At 35.8% G+C, this 15,337-nt stretch overlaps 1 protein-coding gene across 2 annotated transcripts in view; it reads right to left on the bottom strand.

The window, feature by feature from the left end:
* Positions 1-15,337, bottom strand: part of rngtt (RNA guanylyltransferase and 5'-phosphatase) — a 68,724-nt gene that overhangs the window by 20,231 nt on the left and 33,156 nt on the right. For both annotated transcript variants that reach the window (XR_015090948.1, XM_086061602.1), the window contains exons 12-13: positions 10,712-10,780; positions 110-210 (exon numbers count right to left, since the gene is read on the bottom strand). Coding sequence is in view for 1 of the 2 variants with exons in the window: in XM_086061602.1 (XP_085917728.1) it covers positions 110-210; positions 10,712-10,780 (170 nt within the window). In the remaining variant the exon portion in view is untranslated. The remainder of the gene's footprint in view (positions 1-109; positions 211-10,711; positions 10,781-15,337) is intronic.

Raw genomic sequence — 15,337 nt, 5'->3', positions numbered from 1 at the left:
TTTTTCTTTTCTTTTTTATCGATTTAAGGCTTTTTTTTTTTTTTTTTTTGGTGAAGCACAAAGTGACACTATATACACACACCAGTGCAGGAGTTACTGTTTTACATACCCTTCTCCTCCGACTTTTGTGATCTTGAGGCGAAAGTCCACCGAATTGAGGTTTGGGGGCTTCCATTTCAGGATGTCGTCGCACCTTCCGGGCTTGTATCTCTGCGGACATATAAACGTGCTTTGGGTGAATATACGGTAAATATAAAAGGTCTGCACGTCCCTTTGAAATGCCGGAGAGCATTCATTTTGTGACTTTTTACAACCTGTGCATCTATTTTTTGGTATCTTTTCAAGAGAGGAAGAAATAATCAAAAATTGGGATGTGGCTTTGTTCAAGAGTAAGCAATTACTTCTGAACCAAGTCTACACAATGTACACCATATCATGTAAGATGTTCAGGTCATTTACAGAGCGCATTCAAAAGGTGGCGGTCACGGTGTCTTTCTTTCCGTCATTTGCGCAGGGGTGTGCGGACTTTTTATATCCACTGCAGAGTCAAAGTGTTTTAATGAAACAGGATTACATTATGCCACTGTGTGTCTTTGTCAAGCCCATACATACGCCTGCGGACTTGGCTGAGCAATCTGTGAGCAGAATTTCTAAGTAGAGGAATTGCCTTAATGGTCCGTCTGGTTTTTTACACTCGATTTGAAATGGTAAAAAAAAAAAAAAAAAAATGCAAAATTTGTTCATGTGTTCCACCCAAAAATTGGATTATTATAAAATTGCACAGTCGGATCGCGTCATAATACAGAAGTTGTCCAACCTTTCAGTCCTCTTAAGTGTGCTTCGGCACAATCTCGCAGGCTCACCCTCCACACCTCCTTGATGATTTGTGCGTGCGTGACATTTCGGAGGATATGACGCGCGGTGGAATAATGAGAAATGTAAAGGCATTGTGAGTGGAGGCGGGAACAGATGAGCAGATTCTGTCACTGTCAGGTTGCCCAGTAACAAAAGTATACGCTGAGGGAAGATGTCTGCAAAACAGACAGGATTCCTCCCTCTGGAGATCCTTGCGCTTGTTACATCACATGACCAAATATGGCTTCGCCTACGGGGCTGGATGTCATTATTGCATAAATCGCAGGAGACAAGACAGCATGCTGATGCTTGTCAAATGTGAAAGCTACATCTCTCAACCGACACATACACACGTGTATCTGCATGTACAGTATATATATAAGTGTATATATTGCGGGGCTGGACTGGCACAAAAAACAAAAACAAAAAAAATAATCGGCCCTGGCATTTTGACTTAGGCCGAACCCGGCCCAACTCTTGCCGAACAAGTAGTTCTGCCACCCATGTTTATTGATGATGTTTCACTTTGCTATCTAAATTCGAAATGGATTAACGGACTGGTCCCTCTAAATTTAAGTCTCATCTTAAGACTTCTCTCCGTGTGTTTATTAATTAATCATTTATTTATTTATTATTAACGTATTGATTTTTTTTATTTGATTTATTGTACTTAAGTGTTTGATTGATTGTTTTTTGTTTTGTTTTCATAGTTGGTTTTACTAGATTTTATGTGTATGATAGTGTGCGGATCTCAATGTGCAGCACTTTGGAAGCGCTCGTTTATAAAAATGTGTTATAGAAATAAAGTGGATTGGATCAATCATGGGCAAAATAGAGGAAAATAATTCAAAAGCACCGCATCGGCCCAAAACGTCTTGCATGTGCCCTGTATGCCAAATGGTCAGTCCAGCCCTGATATACTGTCCATATATACTATATACTAGGGGTGTAACAAAAAAAACAGTTTGACCCGGAAAGTCTTTTTTTTTTTTTTTATGATGCAAGTGCATCAAACTGAATTGAGTCGAATTGTTCAACTTTGAAATATATTGAGATATGTGTCAAATTGTCTTTTATTGGAGAGCTATATCGTCATTCAAATGTATGTCAAATGACAACAAAGCCAAACCTAATCGAATCGTTCCACTTTCAAATCGTACTGTCCTTGTATCGTTTCACATGCCACATACTGAAAACACAAATAAATACATAGACTGTATAAATGTATATAAATATGCGATATAATACGTACATATTTATATGTACAGTATTTGTTAACTGTACATATATACAGTGCAAACATGTTTATATACACATATTTCTACATGAAAACGGTGTAAAATTTTTGCTCATGTTGACATTTACTTTTGAGTTGATGCTCATGTTGACGATTATATCAAAGATCACTGAAACAAGTTGCTTTCCACTCCCACGCTTTGGAGGAAAATAAAAGATGTACTTAACCACGGCTTCTTCAAAAGATATATGTCGAGTTTGATGCCGGTTTCAAAGGGACATTAACGCCGCCTCCACAGCAACAGCTCCCTCATGGACAAAAGATGGACAGCCCGCACTCATAACACCTTCACTTTACATCAAACATGTTCGCTTCAGGTTGTTGATTAATGGAATTATAATTTCGCAAATGCCATCTGTATGCCCAACAGTTACAGATTTAGTTAAGGATGGAAAATGGTTGCGCATATGGTTATTACTTTAATTGAGCTGTATAATCTTGGGGAAAAAGTAAATTTTCAACCCGTGAGGCAGTTTTATCTGTCAGGAGGAAAAACAACGATAACCAAAATATAAATGGTACCTTAATGCAATTACTTGATAAAAAAAATTGAGAATTAAGTATTCAGAGAATAAATTGCTCAAGTATTGAGTAACTGGTGAAGAACACATGAATGTGAAATAGACAAAAACAAAAAGTCCACAGAGCATTATATTTTGCAACCATAGACCAAGACAGCCTCTCATCAGGGAGAAAAGTGGAAGGTCTTAGACTGGCCAAGTCAATAACCGGACCATAACCCAATAGAGCATGCATTTTACCTCCTTAAGGAGACTGAAGGGAGAAACCCCCAGAAAATAACTGAAAAAGGCCGCCGTAAAGGCCTGGAAAAGCTTTTCAATTGAAGAATGCAACTGTCTGATCAAGTCAATAGGGTCCGACCGATTAATCGGTCGCCGATTATAGCCTTTCAAACATTTCCCATTAACACTATCATCGAAGAAAACCGAAGTTTACGACGCTGTGAAAGTACCCCGAATGCACAATTTTGTTTGCGTAGCATTAGCAACTAGCAAGTGTGTAGCATATGTTATTCTGGTTATTCTGTTGACCCTAAACATCCTTTAATGGCACCCCAGTTGGAGTTCGCTGTAAAACTTAACACACGACAATTACATCCAATGTGTATTTAAAAACATACAAAACATCCTTCGTTTTAAAAACATTGCTAGGCTTAGCGCTAATGCTCCCATTCAAATGCTAACAGGATTCGACTTTGGGAGTGTTTTTCCTTCAAATAACGAATATTCACAGACAAATGCTGTGGGAACGCATACAGGTAAGATAGCACAAATTAGTCCCAATGTGTGAAAAACGAGTTATTTTAATAGGATTTAATCGCAACGTTCTTCTGTACTCTAAGTGTGTGTACACCATGGATGCATTAAATTAATTGTATGCATTAAATATTTTAATTGGCAGTCTGTATTTTTTTCTGCCAAAAATCGGTATCGGCCTCAAAAAATGCACATCGGTCGGGCCTTAGTCGCAGGCTTAAATTATTGCAAGTAAGTTTACTTTAAGTTCATTTAATAATGTGTTCCAATACTTTTGCTCACTTAAAAAGTGGCTGGTTTCAAACAAAAGGTGCTCTGTCCTGAGTTGTTCAACACATCTAAATGTAAATACCATGAAATAAAAGCTAGAATTAAAATTTTGTGTCTCATATTTATCTTTTGATTTCAGACCCAAATGTTTTCAGCATACCACAAAAATAAAGAAACCGACCTTGCCATTCCAATACTTTTGGAGGGGACTGAATAAACACCGTGTGTATGCATAGAAACGTCATAAAAGTCTATTTCCTTGAGAATCGCAGTGGTATGAATGGTTTTGTAACCTTCCACGCTTTAAAGCAAAGCGCAGCCTGCGATGAATAAATCCGAGCCACAACAACAACAATCTGATGAAACCCAATCAAACACATGATCGTGAAATGCATTTCCAAATGTAAATGTGCACCCAGTACCACTTATATTAACATTTTCTGTATTGGTAATAAGGGACTTTACAAAATAAAAGCTTTTTTTTTTCTTGAAGTGAAAAAACGACCTTGTCGTTGCATGCTGAATTCAGCCGCACTTCTACCAAAATCATTTCCATGTAATAATGGCAGATTGCGTGGAAATTGCCTGCATGCTCCCTGAGAGAAACGCAAAGTTTGACAGATGATCGTGACGGTGATGCAAAAGAATTTTAATAAGTGCCTACATTTTTGTCTTTCTATCTCATTTCAATGTTTTATACTTGAACCATATACTTTATGTACCCCACATATTACATCATAATAATGTCCAAACTGTCAGTTTATTTAGAACAAGAATTTTCTCTTCACTGAGAAAGTTAAGTAAAAGGGAAAATCATAGAACATTTCTTTTCATTATCTAATCATTTCTTTGTATTTTACTCCACAAAACATGTCTTTCGAAACGTTGACTTTCTTACTACATCTACTTGTTAGAGCTTCTACTTGGACAGTCACTTTTTTTCCACTATTGGTTTTCTTTTCTCTCGTTGCAAAGTTCTGAAATTAAAACTGTGTCAGACTTAACACTGCAGAAAGAGGCAGCGCCATGTTTTGCTGCCAAGGCACTTTTTCCAATTCCCTTTAAACAACATTTTCTCTCTTTTTTTTATTTTTGCTGACTCTGCATCAATCTAAGTAGCAGGCCATAAAACCACAATCCAAAAATGCCCAACATTAATAGGCATTTTGGTTTTAAAAATAATCCAAGACGGGGGAAAAAGTGCAATGCAAGTAGACATCTGTGCACAGGTGATACATTGGAATGGGGAAATTAACACAAAGGCTTAGCCTTACTCTTTTGTATGGATTTATAAAGGTGACAAATTAGAAATGAGTAATTCTGTTGGAATATGCACATATTTGAATAATGAATACATATGCAATTATATAAATCCGACACTCATTCCCATGACAAGCTCTTATTTACAGGCATTGTTGTTGCACAATGTAATTTTTTTTTAATAATAATAAAGAGCAAAAAATAATATTGCACTTGCACGAGGGACAACTGCATCGCTAAATAAATGCAAAGGCAGCATTATGTGTGGACATGTGCCATGTGAACAACAAATATTCATGTAATGAAGGACTCAATATCGCGATTTCACATCAGTGAGTTAAAAAAACAAAAACAACAACAGTAAACTGGATATTGTTGGTGGGACCAAACCATAACCCTTCCTTGGAAGCCACCAAGGGGAAATAAATAACACGGGGGGGGGGGGGGGGGGGGGTTGGGTGACTATATATTAGAAGCTGGAGTGTGCAGCAAACGGAGAAGGTGACAAACTATTGAACGGCTGCAGATCACAGATTTGTTACCCCCTTTTAAGTCCTGAAATAGCTTGCCTCTATTTGATCCTTTACAATCCATATTTGCAGGGAGAGACAGAGCTCTGTGGTTTCCACTTTGCCGCAGGAAAGCGGAAGAAATCAACAACAAAAATGAAAATAGATGGGTTGAATTTGGAACGATGCTGGCTAAATCTTTTTCTCCCCGCACCTCTTTTCTCTCTTTTTCTCCTCTTTTCTCTTTGCGGGCTCATCTTAAAGGATGGACATGTTTTCACTGATTCCGTATTCTGTAACTCAGCATTAAATTTAGAGCAAAGGTGAATGGAAATGCACCTCATCTATGGCTTAATTCATCACTGATGACAATAATAACAATCTAATATTCATTATGAGTATATGCACCTGTAACGACAAAATTTAAGAATATTATGCTTTTACGTTCAGCGAAAGCAACGAAAAAAATTACTACATTTTACAAACAAAAGCTACAGTCGTATTAACTACTTAGAAAAACACTGGAATTGAGTAACTTTCTAACTAATTCATAATTACTTGAATAGAAAGTTTATTTGCAAATATTTATTTTTATTACTAATAAAACTATTGAAATGCATTGAGGGAGGGGGGGGGTGTTTTTTTTGCACACATTATTGTTATTAATCCACAACATATAAAAGTATTCTTCAAAAATGGATATTATATGGAGACTATAATTATTAAATAATAATAATAATAAACAATAACATGGCAAACAAAAATTTACATTTCCACCACAACCTCCTAACGTGAAACATGACTAACATTAGTAGTTTGAGAAGTAGAAAAACAAGATAGCCAATAGAAATACTTAGGATATAATGTTACAATATTACACTGTTAACAGCTTTTGTTCAAAGGCACATAGTTGTGTGCTGAATATTACAGATAAAAGGCAGGCCGAGTCAATAGATTTGCTCCCAGGAGAAAGTCTGCCTCTCTTACAGGTCGGCGTGTTGAGTCACTCTAAAATGTATGGAGTGTTCTTGAGGATGTACCGAGCGATTGTGTAGCACCGAGGGTTTTATAGCTAATGGGGAAAAAAAGAAAAACGACTAACTTTGTTGAGGAAATATAATTTGGGGTTTCAGGGGCTTTGCTCAAAATATTTTATCCACCTCGGCAATATAGATTAAAAAAAAAAAAGTCCATCCCTTGTTTGCTATTTGATGTAATAGTAAGAGTAACACTATAAAAAATAAGTCATGCTACCAACATAGCAGCCATGGCTAACATTGGCTTGTTTATAGTCCTAATGCTGGATTAGTATTGTTAGCGCTAAATTAATACTTTTGATCGTTTTCAACATCGCACTGGACAAATGCCCTGTCTTAATAAAAATAAAAATAAAATAAAAATACATAAATAAATAATAATAAATAATAAATAAATAAAACTAATAACAACTATAATTACGCATTAAAAATAAACAAAAACTAAGAACTAGCAGGCATGTTCTAAAAACGAATTTAAGTGTAATGAATTTGGAAAAAGAAAAGTCCAAATGAAATGAAGGCTAATGAAAAAACCCAAATTATAATAACCTTGGGTGGCACAATGATTTATCGGTAAAATGAAAAGAAAATGAGGCAAAGGGTAAATGAAAAGAAAATGAGGCTACGAGGAGAAATTAAGAAGGTAATTTGTCTGCTGAAATAACCTCCTGACATGTTAAAAATATGCCGATTTTAGAGGGTCGAGACCTGTATAAATAAAAAATGTTTTGAACTTCTGTTAACAGTTTTTAAAATGGCACATCCAAAAATAAATAACACTATTTGCCTCCATTTTTGAGCGAACAGATCCGAGATTAAACTATAAGCAAAAAGTCCTCTTCTAACAGACGATCTTCCATTTTTATATTTACCATCTGCATTTAAAGTCTGACTATAGAATCAAAATCTTGCCAATGATCCCCGAACAAAGAAAACATATTCCAAAGAGGCTCTGCGGTGGCTCTGATAAGACACCCACCGCTAAGAAAAGTAAAAACCTTTGTGCTAATATTAATGGCCATTCACAGCAGCCAAGACCCCACTAAGATTAACCTTGGGGCCTAATCTCATTCACACAAAAAAGATTAACATTACATCTACTGTGGAGAGCAACAAAGCCCAATGACTTTGGAAGTGACTGGAGTGCCAGGCAGTCCTTGCTTATTTACCCTAAATGAATACTTATTTGGTAAGACTATAAAATGCTGCAGTCGAGCCTTTTAAGAGCCATTAACCTGCCCTTGCCATGCATGCTCTTAATCCAGGGGCGTTACGATCTACTTACTGTACATGTGTGCATTATAACTGACCTCTTGCATAATAATTCAAAACCTAAATTTATCTCGCTTTCCTAAATGAGCTGTTTTGGTTATAGGTGACATTAAATAAAGCCTGAACCATGAAATATATGAGAGAAAATTCAGATTCTTTGTAAATAGAGTATTTAATTGGTCCTTTTGAACAAAAAAACAAACATTTTTTTTGTGGGGTGGGGGGGGGGGGCAAAAATGAACTTCCACATATGACTTTGAATTTGTATCACATTTGATACATCCGGTCACAATGCTTTAAATTCGTACATTTATAACTGTCAACAATATAATAATAAACAGACCATACCAAAAATCAGAAAGAACATTTCCCACTATTAATAAGTATAGGTGTCTCTCCTTCCTCAATTGGGGCGATCTTGTACGGTCGCTGAAAAAGCCAACAGCTGGGTGATACTGCCCTCTAATGGATTATCCGTGCAATGCGTAAGTGCGAAAAAAATATCATACTCATGAAATAGAGGGATCAAAATGTCTTGTATTTTAATATTATTATTCATTTAAATCACAATTTATTTTCTATTACAAAAACCTGTCAAATGAACAGGGATGTCTTGACTTTTATTTCCACTGCAACTACATGAGGTAACCCCTAAAATAAATACGTCTTTAAATCACTAAACAAAATCAGACAGTGCTCGTTATGATGTAGTACAGTTCTAAAAAGCGTCACATTACAAATAAAATAAAATAAATTCTTTGTTATAACTAAATAATAAATACACTGTCAAAATTCAAATTGATAGAGAGCAAAATCATCATCATATAAGTCACAATAGAATTTCCAGGAAATATTATCAGTAAGGTTTGAAGATTGCTATATTTTATTACCGGTAATTATTCCTCAGGGAAAACACAATGAACCTCAAGCGGGAGGGGGGACGTGTTTCCATGGTGAGTATTCACTCATTCACTCTGGGGGGTGACATTCAGAGCTTCGCAGCAGCCCATATTGTGGCTCCTACTGTGAAATATTATTTACAAATAAATGCTTACTTATAAAGGCTGACGGATTTGTCCATCCGTGTCAGTCAATAACCCATGTTACAAGCAAAAGGTCAAAAAGGGAAATGTATTTTAATGAGAGGATTTATTCAGTCAATAAAAGGTTGTGTTTCCTAATGTAAATTGCCAGAAACCCTGACTGAAATCATTATTCACAAACCTGTTCAAAACACTGGGGAAAAGAGCTTGTTGCAACATGGCCCTGATTGATCTCTTATATTCTGCTGCCAACTGCTGGCTGTTTTTTGTCATAACTACCATTGCTTTAAGCGACCACTTCAGATCAGAGGCTGCATTAAAGCCTTCTGTATGCTCTTGCAAACAAAAAAAAACATAAAAAAGGTTTAAATACGTTTTTGGGACCAAGGTAATATTTAAGATAGAACGTTTTTATACGTTTTGGGGAGCAAATGAGTTAAAGATTAACTGATTGGACCTAATTGTCAATAGATAAAGAAACTGACAGTCTTTACGGACTGACATGTTATCACTGTTATTTCAAAAAGACTTCAACAGATATTATGGAATAAAAAAACAGTTGCATAATAATAATGATAACATTTGTGCATTTTATTTTGGCCGCCTTTTTTGAGTGGTGATTTGAATCTGGTGAGAGTCTGAGTTTGTAATGTGAGGTGAGAGGGAGGTAGAATAAATTGAACAGATGATGACAACCTAAAAGAATGGCAAGGTCTGGTAATGTTGGAGGTTTGTGAGGTTATTGACGGCTGTAAACGAGAAGGGGGAATCGTGTATGAAATATAATGTGTAATGGGCAGCCATTCAAGTTGCTGTCAAACATATTACTTGTATGAGGGGATCTCGTCAGAATGTGGATGGCTTTTCTTCAGTAGGCCAGTAAGTTGCAGTAATCAAGACATGATGGGAATAGTGTTAGGGGAGGGGGATGGACAAAAAAAGACTGCAGATGTTATAAAGGTGAAAGTAAAATTCTGCACACTTAGTAGGTTGATAGTTGCAGCCCTACTTATGTAAAAGAAAAGAAAAAATGACCCTAAAAAATATTAACTCTAGGGGTGTCAGTCAATATTTTTTTTTAATTGTAATTAATCGCATGACTTTAATAATTAACTCATGATTAATCGCAAATAATCGCTCATTTTATATCTGTTGTAAATATACAAAAAATTAAATTATATTTTTTCCCCGTTTTCCATACTCTTGTTAACATAAAAGGGAAAAAGTTCAAATGATTTCAGGTTTTTCTAAAATGATTTCATTTAAATCATTTTAACTTTTTGAATGGCATTCCAGAAAAATACACTTGATAAATAACAAAACATGGCATTATATTAACAAACAACCCTAAAAAGGTATTAAATCATTGTGCTGTTTTGAAACAGGTGCATAAGCAGGTGTTGTCAGGAGAATCTCACAAAGCAGAAAATTACATATCCCAAGAGAGGACCTTAAATGATTTTCCATCTATAATTACACGAGGCTTGCTGTTGTAGGCATTGATATGATTTTGAAACCAATCTATTTATATACTTAGTGGGTAGAAAACCCATCGTGATTTATGGAATCATTGTCTGTCATGGTACTGTATTCCTGCACAAACATCCCATGTGAATTTCTACACAAAATATCACAATTACAAAAAAGTTAACTTGAACTGTAGGCTGTAAAAATATAGCTGGTTCGCTTGTAACAAGTCATAAAAGTGTGACTGTTACTGTGAAATTGCGTGGACAGTGTTATTTCTATTTATTTATAATAAAGGATGGTAAGAATAACGGCATCAGCAGGAGGTACTACAAAAATGTGACCTTAGTGCAGCAAAATCATCTGTGTGGTCACGAGCCTGTGACATCATCATACATCGTACTGTCAAGTGGGCCTTACTTACCCCACATGGCTGGAAGATGAGGCCGTCAACTTCATGGCTGACCTGGGATGTAAAACTGCCTTCCAAGAGCTAAAATGTAAAAAGAATGGAGTTAGGCAAGACTAAACCACAACAGAGTCTGAAGATTTATTTGGAAAATGTGAAAAAGCAACGAACCTGAGAAAACAAAGAGGGGGTTAATTTTTATAAATAAATACAAAATTTGACCTTTTCCAGTTACAGTTGAAAAAGTAAACTTATTTTTGGTGATGAAATGACAGATGTCCCAATCAAGTGTTTTACTATCCGTTGACCAAAAATATGCGCATAAAGTTCACGGTGACTGTGTGGCGAAGAATTACAAATCAGAAACAAGAATATATTTCAACCAGCAGCGGTACGAGGAGCAGCCTGCTGCTGCTGCTGCAAGGGAGAAAGAAAATCAATCTAAAACAGTATCATATGCCCTAGAAAATGAAACGAAATAGCCACTCTAATATATGACTGCATATCATAAGACAGCATCTGATAAAATCCCTTTAAAGGGCAAACAATAAACGCAGCGCAACAAAATCGACCAAAATGCGAGACGAATACAAAGCAAATGTAAAAAGAATCTTAGTTTATTTTAATGGTGTACTCGTAACATGTGGAAATAAAAAAAAAAATGCATTCAAGATGAAGATACCTATGTTTAGGCAGCCAGGAAATTGCCTTGATCGATAAAGAAGAATCGCATTAGTGTACAGAGCACCAGGTATCATGTATAATTGCCAGGCGGTCATAATGAATTAAGGCAGATGGCAACTACGAGGCACTCAAAGAGAGGACACCTCAGGCAAGGCACCCAATATTGTATCTCAAAATCAACTGGTGTCATCTTCTTTTCTAACTAACCAAGTTTGTTGAAAACAAATCTGGACCCAGATTGATGAGGAACTACAGTACTGTGAAATAGCATTAGATTTGTTTACAATACTGTTTGTTTGGCCTGGGCTGACCTTTTCTTAATGTATTTAATTGTGGGCCATTGGCCACTGTCACCAGCAGATTATTTACTGTCATTTGTGTACTGTAATGTACTATACTTGACAAGTTGAATGGTCTATGCTTTCATTGTTGATGTGCTTCACTACCAGTGTGTTGTTTGCGCAGATGTGTGTTTATCTAATTCAGTATGGACCTACCATCGAAAGACAGTTTTCAACCCAAGACACGCTTAGGATGGCCCCCTCATTTAAATAACATTTCATGACGCATTTCATGAGCGTTTTTATTTATTTATTGACATTTAATTATATTTAAATATTTATTTTTGTATTTATTTCCACATTTATTTTCATATGATTATTTTTTTATATATTATTTTTTTTACTTGTATTTATTTATTTAGTTATGTATGTACAGTATATATTTTGTTGTTTTTATTTCAATTTAAATTTAGTTTTTGTATTAAATGTTTTAATTATATTTTTTCATATCAGTTTGTATTTTCATTTTTATTTTTTTATTATGTTGGCATTTTGGTCCATTAATTCATTCAAACCCCAAAAACGTATAAATATGTTTTTAAATACTTTTTCCTTCTTTCCCCAAAACGTATTTATATGTTTAAAAAAAAAAAGAAAACGTTTCTTTATGCAAGAGCATACAGAAGACTTTGATGGAACTTCGGACATGAAGAAGTCACAAAGCAATGGTAGTTATTACAAAAAACGGCCAGCAGGTAGCAGCATAGTATAAGAGATCAACCAGGGCCATGTTGCAACAAGCTTACCAGTAATTTCAACAGGTTTATGAATAATGATGAAACTTAGCTATATTCTATTGCTAATTTCTGCAAAATGGAAACAGATACAAATGATGAAAAGAAAAGAGTCTAATCTTTCTTTTGGGAGGTTCCATGTTTTTATAGAAATAGAACACAATATTCTGTGGGCCTTGCAAAATCAGTCAAAATCCAGTAAAACAGCCGGGAGCGAAGGGGGTTGCTTCAAGTGAAAATGGCTGGGAGTGAATGAGTTAACTGTGTTGAAAAACAAAAAAACAAAACAAAAATCTTCATCCAAAACACCTTTTTTTTTTACGCACACGGACTCAATAACTGAATAATGAAGCGAGTAATCAAGACAAAAAGACAACATTAACATAAATTAATCAGCATCCCTCCACTCTTGTACAGCGCTGACATTTCAATCAGGGAGCACGCAGTCATTGAGAAAGCACGTGACGAGTTGGTTTCATCTGATAGAGTGAGACACTCACCATGCTGGAGAAGACAGCTCATCATCCATCTTGTCTCTGGACTGAGCCAGACAAACTAATAACCTCCGTCACGAGAACCGCAAATCATGGCATAATGTAACCACATTTGAATTTAATGTATTCGTGACAAATCATGTTGTTTCCTATCAAAGACAAGGCTGAGGGGTTCTATGATGGCAGGCCTCCTTTAAATGGTAAGTAGAGAAGACAATGTGAGAAAAATCTTTTTTCGATACGGCGAATGCTGCTGCATCGTGTCACAACGGCAGACGGAAAAATCTTTCATTCGCATTTGAAAAACGAGGAGTGAGCCCTGCCACAAACACTTAAACGGCCACTAAAATATGTTTGCTCTCTACTGTATTTGTACAAGAAAATAAAGCCACATCCGTGCTCTTGAGAGCGATGAATGAGTCACAACTGATCACACCAAAGTTGACAATCATGCTGACACGGACAAGGCAGAGAGCCAGACTCAAAAGAAATGGTGTCTTTATGCGGGAATGGCAAGTGGGCGGCAAGATCGAGGAGTTCCATTTCACTTCTCTTGCCATCTTAGCAAGCAACCCACCCACCACTTTCGCTCAACACGGTGAACTTGGATGGAGAGAAGAGCAGAAATAAAGACTTCCAGTCAAACACCCACCTTCTGTAAGGAGGTACCTTGAAGTGATTAAGTGGAGAAGGGGGCAGTGGAACTGCTTTCATGTTCAAGCTCTTTGGGAAGGAGACAAAGCGGTGCGCGCTACAGGAGGGGCGTGTGGGTGGGGTTGAAACTAAACAAATACCCATAAAAAAAAAGTTTTTTTTTTTTTTTAATCAAGCTTTCATTGCAAGGTGGGACAAGAGAGGCCGTGGGAGAGGGGGGGGAAAAGGCTACTCATGCATAACCGGGTAGGCCCAGGATTGTGCCTACCAACTGGGTAAAATTATACTGCAGTTCATTTCACACGTTCTGGAAGGAGTATATGCACAATTTTTTTTTTTTAACACATTCAATGTGATTTATCAAACCTGGGATGAATCACAATGGATGGTTTAGGATTTCTGAATAACAGACAAAATCGTGCCAACGTATGAATCAGGCAAAATGACATTTTTGAAATGGCAGAAACAAAAAACTACAACAAATTAGAGTGGAAATTAATCGATTAATCGACAAGATTATCAAGTTAACTTTTTTAATAACTGCGTAATCATTTGGAGCCATTTTTCAATTCAAAATTGTCCAAATCCTCTGACTTTAGCTTATCAACCGTGATTGTTCACTGATTCCTGTAGTCCTTCATGAAAGAAGACTGATTATCTCCTGTGTTTAATCAAAATAAGACACTTGCAAACATCTGTTTTTACTTTGGAAAACAATGACAGAACCGGCACATCTATCCCTCTTCTTTTTCTTTTTTTTTTTATCAATATACGAATACCAAGAATGAAATAAACAACAATCACTGATTAATATACAGTAATCAGGGAGAAAATGCTTTTGTAATACACTTTAATGCAAAATTAAAATGAATCTGATTAGCCAATTAATCGATTCTAAAAATATTTGATAATGACAGCGCCAAATTTGAGATATATTGTCAATTCAGCAATGCAATCTTAGCTAGCTTAGTATCTTAATGCTGACTCGGAGACAGTCACACATTGATTAATCAGAGGAATATTTACTTTACGGTAAGGCTTATTGTAAACGAATTTTTCAAAAAACTGTTTAATATTAACCAATTATTAAACAAAAACAAATAAACATCACATAAGAGGGAGTGATGTACGCAACAACCGTTCTGAAACTGAGAACCACTTTTTGGGTACTGACTAATATGAAGTTGAAGTTGCATAGGCTGATCCTACTACAGCTGCAAATGACTTATAATAGAATAAAAATCTCAATTTAAATTTTCTATTAATTGATTATGATTCAGTTACTGGTTTGGTCGGTAGCATGTCAGAAAATAGGAAAAAATGTTGATCATTTTTATTCCAACATTAAAGCAGATGTTTTTATTGCAAATGTCATATTGATCAAACAAAAGATACCGGTAATCAGTCTGCTTTTATGAAGACCTACATGAATCTGATTATTTTATGTTGAGAAGCTGAAATTGTGAGGATTTTGACTACTTTTATTTATTTTTAATTTTATTTAGATTAAACACAATGTTATGGAGGATGGGCAAATACATCCAATTGCTAAACAATCGAGACAAAATACCTCAAACATTTGCTTCCCCAAATTTATCAGGAGCAGTTTAGTTTGCCTCTTCCAATTCCATCACTACAAACTCAATTTTGCGCTTGCTTTGTTAGAGTGACTGATGAACACGCCATTAAGCGCCTGTTATTTTGGTCTTAGCAAAAGATCACAATCTTAGTAAA

The sequence above is a fragment of the Leptonotus elevatus genome, chromosome 18, assembly GCF_054856555.1.
Source record: "Leptonotus elevatus isolate MCC_2025b chromosome 18, RoL_Lele_1.0, whole genome shotgun sequence".
Classification (NCBI taxonomy): Eukaryota; Metazoa; Chordata; class Actinopteri; order Syngnathiformes; family Syngnathidae; genus Leptonotus; species Leptonotus elevatus.
Note: the sequence above shows the minus strand (reverse complement) of the source record. Positions and strands in the feature narration are given on the sequence as shown.